Source organism: Petaurus breviceps, unplaced genomic scaffold (assembly GCF_028583685.1).
Source record: "Petaurus breviceps papuanus isolate PSGF00001 unplaced genomic scaffold, PetGlider_PUasm1.0 90845, whole genome shotgun sequence".
In the NCBI taxonomy this organism is placed as follows: domain Eukaryota; kingdom Metazoa; phylum Chordata; class Mammalia; order Diprotodontia; family Petauridae; genus Petaurus; species Petaurus breviceps.
The window spans coordinates 7,990,126-7,998,839 of record NW_027187359.1 but is presented as its reverse complement, the minus strand read 5'-3'; the positions used below and the strand labels follow the sequence as shown (position 1 = coordinate 7,998,839).

The following is an 8,714-nucleotide window of genomic DNA, read 5'->3' as shown; positions in this document are numbered from 1 at the left end:
CCTGAGTAGGTGGTAAGTCTGGTGGGAAGTTTAAGTAGCTACTCAGGATGTCTCACATCAGTCTCACTTATTCCTTTCTGATGGTATTTGAAGCTAAGGAAAAGGGCCTAAGGGCCCTAAGAGGGGAGACAGTAATGAGGGATGAAGTCCTGGCCTGCTGTGTTCATAACTAATATCTGTCTCTACCTTAGGCACAATAGCAATCTGGAACCTACCCACTACATCACTGTTGCAGCGTGTTCGACTCCCAGATGGCTCCTTGAAACTCTATCCCTTTCACTGCCTCCCAGCCCATGACCAGGCTGTGCGTTGCCTTCAGTGGTGCAAAGCTAATAGGTACAGAACAGTGGGAGCAAAGGAGATAGGTGAAGGATGGGATAGGTCAACATTTATGGGGTTTGTTGAGTCATGTCCTGGTTTTCAATCTTTTTGTAGTAACTTTTTAGTTTCTGCTGGAAGTGACCGGAAGATCAAATTCTGGGATTTACGACGACCCTACGAGCCTATCAACTGTATCAAACGTTTCTTAAGTACAGAGCTGGCATGGCTGCTCCCTTATAGTGGAGTCACTGTGGCCCAGGACAACTGTTATGCTTCGTATGTAGGACAGGGAAAAATGAAGGAATTGGGATTAGAGGAACAGATTGGGGGGGGGGGAGTGCCAAGGGTGTTTTGGCCAAATGTGAGATTCTGAGGGCTAATTCTGATCTTAAGCTACAAAAAGACTGACATCTTTCTCTCTCTCAAAGCTATGGGCTTTGTGGTATTCACTACATTGATGCTGGTTTCCTTGGTTTCAAGGCCTATTTCACGGCCCCTCGAAAAGGCACTGTCTGGGTGAGTCTTTCTTTACCCTTTATTACTCTAAGTGGGGATTCTTAACTTGGGGTCCATGACCTTGCTTTTAAAAATATTTTAGTAATTGTATTTTAATTGATTTCCTTTAAAATGCTGTGTATTTTATTTTATGCATTTAAAAACATTATTCTGAACAGATTTCACTTAACTGAAAAAGGGGCTCATGGCACAAAGATTCAGAACTCTTGCTCTCCAAGAACTTTTTTGTTATCACACAGAGCAAGAAGGGGAACAAGCAACAATCTGTGAGAGGGAATAGGAGTGTAGTATCTTTAATACTCATATAACCACTTAGAAAGACAGGACTCTGATGCCCATGTCTCTTTGTAGAGTCTGTCAGGCTCAGATTGGCTTGGGGCAGTGGCTGCAGGGGACATGTCTGGGGAGCTCATTGCTGCTGTGCTGCCTGACATGGCTCTCAACCCAATGAATGTCAAGCGTCCAGCTGAGCGAAGATTTGTGAGTATCTCAGTGTCCAATGGACATGCTATCCAGTGGTTCCTCCAGTCCATCCACCTTTCTAGCCTGTCTGAACAGAAGTTAATGTAGGTTTCCTTCCAGCTGGGGTTGGTTCAGTGAAAAAAAACACTGGATTTGGGAGTTTAAAGCCCTGGTTAATACTTGTGTGACCTTGGGCAAGCCATTTATCTTTGGCCTGATGCAGTGGGAATGTGCTGGATTGGGAGGCAGAAGATCCAGGTTTGAATCCCAGCTTTTACTACCAGTTTATTGTTGGTGTGACCTTGAGTAAATCACTTAATCTTTCTGGACTTCAGTTTCCTTGAGTGAGGCAGCTTTAGGTCCAGCTCTAAATTTACTCTTTTCTCCCATATCTGCATTTTCTTTATTCCTATACCTTCCTTACCCTAACCTCAGAGGCCCAAAAGTCTTACTAGAATTATAATTTGTTGGTTTTCCTCTTTCCCTTATCTTGTCTCGGATTCTAATCCTATGATCTCTCCCTGTAGCCCATATACAAGGCAGATTTGCTGCCCTACTGGGAGGGTTCTGAAGATCAAGATCACCATGCTGCCTCCCCTTTGGTCCCTGGACCTCCCAAGGCCAGAACTTATGCAGAAACAGTTGAACATCATTACCTGCTCTTCAGAGACACAGACCTGGTAAGTTGGGGCCAATGTGTAGCCAAAGAATCAGGTAGAAGATGGAGTTTCTGTGGTGCAGGGAATAACTGTGATGCCCAAGAAGGCCCTTAGTATGAAGACAGTATCCTAAAACTGAAGTTAACACTGCTTAACCGCAGCGTGGATTCCAAGATTTGCTTCAAAGGGAACCAGTGCTTCGCATGCAAGAAGGAGAGGGGCGCTCTCAACTTTGTCTGGATAGGCTGCAGCTGGAGGCTGTTCACAAGGTATGCTCATAGGATCATCAGTTTAGAGATGAAGGGAATTAAGAAGCCATTTAGTCCAAACTCCTCATTTTGCAGATGAGAAAAATGAACTGAGGCTCTGAGGGGATTCTGTCCCCTGCCCTCCCCCCCCCCCGCCCGCCCACCCATACACACACACTCATTCTCATACTTACATTATTCTGTACAGCCTTTGGCTTCTTCCTTATCTTGTTCCTGGGGCCTATAGGACAAGTTAAGTGTTTAACTAAGTTAATCTTTCCTGAATTCTTTGCCCGTAGGGATCTGTTCCATACTGATTCTTTTTTTTTTTTTTTTTGCTTTTTGGAGGGGGGAATGCAGGGCAGTTGGGGTTAAATGACTTGCCCAAGGTCACACAGCTAGTAAATGTTAAGTGTGTGAGGCTGGATTTGAATTCAGGTCCTCCTGACTCCAGGGCCAGTGCTCTATTCATTGTACCACCTATCTGCACTTGTTCTGTACTAATTCAGAAGCTTGTGTACATCTTCTTTCTCTCTCACAGGTACGTTTCAGCCCAAACTTGGACTCTTATGGTTGGTTGGTTTCTGGGGGCCAATCAGGACTGGTGAGGGTACACTGTGTTCGTGGCCTTACCTCCCCTTTGGGCCACCGGATGCAGCTTGAGAGCAGAGCCCACTTCAGCGCCATGTTTCAGCCACCCTCTCCACCTCAGGGGCCCAGCTTTCCCCCAACCAACTACCACCTGCTGCCCAACCCATAGTTTATTGAACATGGAGCCCTGGAGATTCAGAATTCCTTGGTCCTGATGCTACTTAGTAGCTATATGACATTTACAGCTCTGAGGCAAGCAAACTGGAAACTTCCCAAAATTGCAAACCTACCCAAGTCTCACATTTTCTGAATGGTACAGTAGAATTTATAGTCCGAGGACCTAGGTTTGAATTCTGGTTCAACTAATTATGGTGTATTGGACCTTGAGAAAATTACCTGGGCCTCAGTTTTCTCTTCCATAAAATGAAGGAGTTGAACTAGACCTTGGAGGTTCCTTCCAACTCTAAATCTACAATCCTGTTAGGCTATAAGGACTGCATCCTCAGGACTCTACAGACTGATCCTGTTCTTTGTAATCACTGCCCCCCCCCCCCCCTGCTGGCAGGGGGTGTCCAGATGTAAACTCTAGTCTCCTCAGCAAACACGGCAGAAGCAGCCCCATGTCAGACATGGGGTTGGGAGTCAAATTGCTCATATTGAGCCTGTTGTACTCGGAGGCAGAACTGAGTAAAGGTGCTGAGGGTTTTGGACGCCATTTTGTGTGCTTGTGCTTTGGGAAGAAAGGGGTGGAGCAGCTATGGTGAGACTCTGCTGAAGGTCCTCCTTACAGCTGAACCTCCACCCAAAGCTTCGAGGAATGCAGTTCAAACCTTTTATTGCAATGAGTTTCTTTGGTGTCAAACCAACAGGGCAAGCACATGGATGGTGCAGACTCACAGAGACCAGAACATTGCCACATGTTCTTTAGCTACATGGTGTTGATTGTGGGATCCCCAGGGCTCAATTACAGAGAGTTTCATAGAGATGAGGATCATGTCCACCTTTGGAAGTGCCAACACCCATGACTACAGTTGTACTCAGCACAGAAACAGACAAATGACCCAGATGGCACCAAAATGACTAGAGTTTCTTCAGGAAAAAGTAACAGAGATTGATCTATATCTGTTCTTTCCAACTATATATTGGTTTCTTTGGCTGGTTTTTTCTCTGCCCTCCTGTCACAGCTTTGGTTGTGCCCAAACAAGGAGTTAAGAAAATGGCAGGAGAATAGAATTTAAGGTTCTCATGCCATTGAATGGGAAGAAAATGCCACTTAATCTGGAGACTAATGTCTTATAGAGACATCCTCTCTTGCATGGGTTTTCAAATCAATCCCCTCCAACACCCAAATTCCCAGCAAGCTAACCTCTACCTTAATGTTCCTTCCAGAGGGAATTAGAACCCAAGGACCATTGAAATGGTCCTTTTTCTCTCCCTTTGCTAATTTTTTTTTGGAGGGCAGTTGGGGTTAAGCAACTTGCCCAGGGTCACATGGGTAGTAAGTGTTAAGTGTCAGAGGCCATATTTGAACTCAGGTCCTCCTGATTTCAGGGATGGTGCTCTATTCACTGCACCACCTAGCCACCACTGTGCCACCTAGCCGCCCCTTTTTTCTCTCCCTTTGCTGAAAGAAAGATAAAATTTTTATTATCACTAATTTATCTACTGGCTTTGAAAGACTTAAGAACTCTGATCAAATCACTGACCAATAATGACTTCAGAAAAGTTGATTTCATGCTTCCCACCTCTTGGCAAAGTGATGACAGACTAGAGTTGCATAATGAAAAATACATTTTTAGATGTGGCCAATGTGTAAAATTTTCACTTGACAGTTCTTATTTATTACAAAGAAGGGCTTCTGTGGAATGGGAAGATGGTAGGTAGTGATAGTGATGAAGAAAAAAAACATGGTAAGAAAAATGTCTGCTCATTTTCTGTGCTAATACTAGGGGACATCAACATACATGTTGGTACTCCATATAACACCTTAACCAATTAAATCCTATTACATCCTTCCCCTCAGCCATACATAGGGATGGTTACACCCTAGACCTCACCATGACCCACAAGTGTTCCACTCTGAGCAAAAATGTACATTCCTCCATAACCTTTCATTCCTTCTCTCCCTGTATCTCTTCTAACCCTATTCATTCTCATGTCCTCCAATCCCTCCCTCCCCCAGTACCTTCTCAGGCTATTATCCCAGTGCTGACTTCACTTCTCTCCTTTTCCAATCTTGACCCTATAGTTAACTAGTTCAATTTCGCATGGTCCTTTAGTTTTTAATCCCTTGTTCCCTTTTCTTGTCACTGCTCCTGTTTTGTCAAACCCCAGTCTTGGATTACTTCCACCATTCAATGCTTTGGCTCATTTGCTGCTGAACAGAGCTAGAGGAAATCACACAATTAAACTGCCTAGGTCTACTGTAAATTTACCCAAACTCAACTGGGCTTTCATTTCAGCAATGCTTGCAGAGGTTTCCTTTTTTTTCACCTCAAACTTCCCACACTTTTCTCCCCATCTTCAACTCTGCTGAAGGCTTCAGCTTGTATTTTACTGGGGAAAAAAAGGCCATTTGCTGTGAGCTCTTCTCCCCCTCCATTTCAGAACTCCTTGACATCCATCATTCCCTACTCTTTTACTCCGATAATGAAGTGGCTCTTCTCAATAATGCTAGCCCCTCTACATATATTTGATCTGGAATTCCTTTATCTTATCCAGCAGACTGCCCCCTCAATCATCCCCCTTCTGTATAATCTTTAATCCTTTCCTCTCTACTAGTTTCTTCCTCCTGCCAACAAATATATACTCATTTCACTTTTCCTTAAAAAAATCTTTACTAAACCCTGCTTTCACCTCAAATTATACTATCTCTCTCTCTACCCTTTTCAGCCAAACTCTATACTCAGTTGCTTCCACCTCCTCTCAAACCTGATGCAATCTGACTTTCAACTTATCACGACTGAAACTGCTCTTTTCAAAGATACTAAAGCTGTCTTAAATGCCAGTTCTAATGGCCTTTTCTTAATCCTCATCCTACATCTATCTAGCATTTGATACTATTAACCCTCTCCTAGATCTCCTCTGGGTTTTTGACACTACTTTCTCCTGGTTCTCTCTGACCACTTCTCAAACTCCTTTGCTAATTCATCATATCACACTCCCTCCTTTCCCCAATTGTGGGTGTTTAATTTTTTTTCTTTCCACTTACACTTCATCATCTGAGCAACTCTAATTCTTGAGGGGCTGGAATAGAACCAGTCCTAGGGAACTACTGGCTTGGCTGCAATAAGGCAGCTGGGAAACTTGTTACAGAGATCAGTCTATCAGTGTTACCTTCTACATAGGCCACCTCCTCTCCAGTCTTCATGGTCCCCCATACATCTTTTCCCAGACAGGGAGCTTTTTGTTGTTCTGTCATGTCTGACATTGTAGCCCCATTTGGGGTTTTCTTGGCAAAGATACCATAGTTTGCCATTTCCTTCTGCAGCTCATTTTACAACAGATGAAGAATTGAAGCCAGTAGGGTTAAGTGACTTGCCTAGGGTCACACAGCTAGTAAGTGTCTGAGGCCGTATTTGAACTCAGGAAGACGAGGCTTCCTCAATTCAGGCCTGGTACTCTATCCACTGCACCCCCTAGCTGCGCAGGGGAGCTTTACTTAGGGTGGGAAAAGGGGATCGAACAGCTGCTTAGGACAAGATGTGAGGGTTCTTTCTTCCACCATTCCAACTCAGCTTCCCTTTGGAAAGTTCCACCCTCGAAGACACCCAAAAGCCTGCAGTGGTCTCCGAGGGGGAGGGCTAAGAGCTTAGTTTTCGGGTGGCCAGGCGAGACCTTCAGGGCCCAGGAGGAGTCATTGGATCTGGAATTTGTAAAGGTCTGCCCGGGTTCAAGCTGATTAGTATGTGACCGGCGGTAGGTCTCTACTGCTCTCGGGCCCTAGGTTTTCCCTTCTACAAAATGTGCTTAAGGTTAACTCCCCTAATGACCTGGGACACGTCCTTTCCCCACTCTGGCCTCATCTGGGTCCGGGTTAGACCGGAAGGCCTCTGACCTGATCCATTTCAGCCAGAGCCAAAAACTCTCCAGGCAGTTCCTGCCCCTCGTGAAGGACACTTACGGGGCAGGGGGCGTGGCCTCGGCGCCCCTGGCCCGCAGTGCCCCCGACCCATCCCCATTCCGGAGAGGGGCAGAGCCCAAGGGCTCCAGGGCGGGGCTTTCCCCTAAGCGGATGGGGCGGGCCTTGCATCGGAAGTCTCGTGCGGGTGAGCGCGGAGCGGACTCCCCGAGAGAGACTTAACCGAGGTGAGTCGTTTGGTGCCGCGTTCCTCCCTTTCTCGGTGACATTCTCCGCGCGCACGCGCACCGTGCTATGACGCCATCCTCATTGACCGTGAGGACGCAGAATGTTTCCCTCCCGCCGGCGCTGCTCTTCCATTTCTCTGTGTCACTGTCTTGCTGTGTGACCTCAGACAAATCGCTCAACCTCACTGAACCTCAGTTTTTCCATCTGTAAAACGAAGGAGGTCGATTTCGTGAAATCTAAGGTTTTACCAGCCCTGCAGTCCAGTCCCGGTCTAAGGGCCCTCCCAGATCTAACGGTGGAGGGGCTCGTTCCCTCCTGCCAGGAATCTGGAAGAAGGGGTCACTTTTAGGCCTGGGCCCCATTAGCGAGCTCCTCGTGGGCAGGGACTCTCATTTTCTCGTCACCCGTAGCCTAGCAGGCGCTTCATGCACGTGCTTCATGCTTCGTGCGGTGGCCCATTCTCGAGGGGGCACAGACCCCAGACTCCTGCAGGCTCTGGGGGGCGAAGCTCTCCCTGGCCTCAGGCTGCCAGAGGAACCCTCTATCTCAGTGAGGATGCCAGAAGAGGAGGGGTGCATTTCATATTGGGGTTGGGGAGCCCGTGGTCAAGCGGGGGGGGGGGTATAAAGGGTGTGACAGAAGGCAGCTTGCCTCTCTAGGAAGAATGCTGGATTTGGAGTCAGGACCCAAGCCCAGCTCCAGCTCTCCAGCTTGCTAGCTGGACTAGTCCTTCCCGGGGGTTTGTTTTCTCATCAGTAAAATGAAAGGGAGACCCATTCCAATCCTAAAGGTCTGCTTCCCGGTCCCACTGTCCCCACAGGAAGCATGATTCTCTGGCGGGCATACCATCAAGCACTGGCTGCTCACCCATGGAAGGTACAGATTATCACATCTGGTGAGTACTTCCCTGTGCCAGGAAGAGACTTCACAGAGTAGGCAGAAAACTAGCTTCCCTCCTTCCTCCCTCAAATCCTGTTTGCCAAGCAGCACAGGAGCATCAGCAGGACAGATTCTCACTCCTACCCACTGTGATCAGGTGGTTCTACAAGTATAATAAAAGCAAGATGCTCAGGATCCCTTTATGGTTCATTCTCACCATAACCCCACCTTGGCGCCAAGGCTGTCCTTAGTGAATTGAAGGGCAGTAGTTAGTCCCTAGCACCTGCTCTTTCCTTCCCCTAGGGATAGATTCTCCTTTTCTTTATGGGTTTCTTATCAAAATAGTCCTCACAACTGAGAGTTAAGGCTGGGCCTGTCCTCAAGGCAAGTGAGGGAACAGGAAAAGCCATTCATGAGATGTTATTTGAAGAGGACTGAGAGATCAGCCCACTCAAGAATATCTTCCACTCAGACCTGCTGTGGGGACCTGAGATCTCCTGTAGTCAGTCCTTTTTGTGAAGAGACAAATGTATGATCTGGATAAAGGGCAATGCTAGACAATACACTAGAGTCTATAAATACCTTCCTTTAACAGATGAGCTATCCTTGGAGATTAGGGCATAGAACTCTGAAAGGACCATATACAAGTAAGCTTTGTTGGTTGAAGGGACAATGACCATAGTTTTAGACCATGGGGGTGGGCCTTGATGTAGAATTCTGGGCGATCCA

General features: G+C 46.7%; 2 protein-coding genes across 8 annotated transcripts in view; both read left to right on the top strand.

Annotated features, from left to right (window-relative positions):
- Window positions 1–3,512, top strand: part of GTF3C2 (general transcription factor IIIC subunit 2) — a 13,084-nt gene extending 9,572 nt beyond the window's left edge. For all 5 annotated transcript variants that reach the window (XM_069072074.1, XM_069072075.1, XM_069072071.1 and 2 more), the window contains 7 exons: window positions 192–336; window positions 436–597; window positions 750–837; window positions 1,189–1,317; window positions 1,827–1,979; window positions 2,120–2,227; window positions 2,748–3,512. In XM_069072074.1, coding sequence (XP_068928175.1) covers window positions 192–336; window positions 436–597; window positions 750–837; window positions 1,189–1,317; window positions 1,827–1,979; window positions 2,120–2,227; window positions 2,748–2,966 — 1,004 coding nt within the window. In that variant the 3' untranslated portion in view covers window positions 2,967–3,512. The remainder of the gene's footprint in view (window positions 1–191; window positions 337–435; window positions 598–749; window positions 838–1,188; window positions 1,318–1,826; window positions 1,980–2,119; window positions 2,228–2,747) is intronic.
- MPV17 (mitochondrial inner membrane protein MPV17) overlaps window positions 1–8,714 on the top strand; it is a 26,454-nt gene that overhangs the window by 6,909 nt on the left and 10,831 nt on the right. The window contains exons 2-3 of one of the 3 annotated variants that reach the window (XM_069072077.1): window positions 7,054–7,105; window positions 7,927–8,001. In XM_069072077.1, the coding sequence (XP_068928178.1) occupies window positions 7,932–8,001 (70 nt within the window). In that variant the 5' untranslated portion in view covers window positions 7,054–7,105; window positions 7,927–7,931. Of the gene's footprint in view, window positions 1–7,050; window positions 7,106–7,926; window positions 8,002–8,714 lie in introns of those variants that run through there. The other 2 variants (XM_069072078.1, XM_069072079.1) reach the window with 2 other exon arrangements.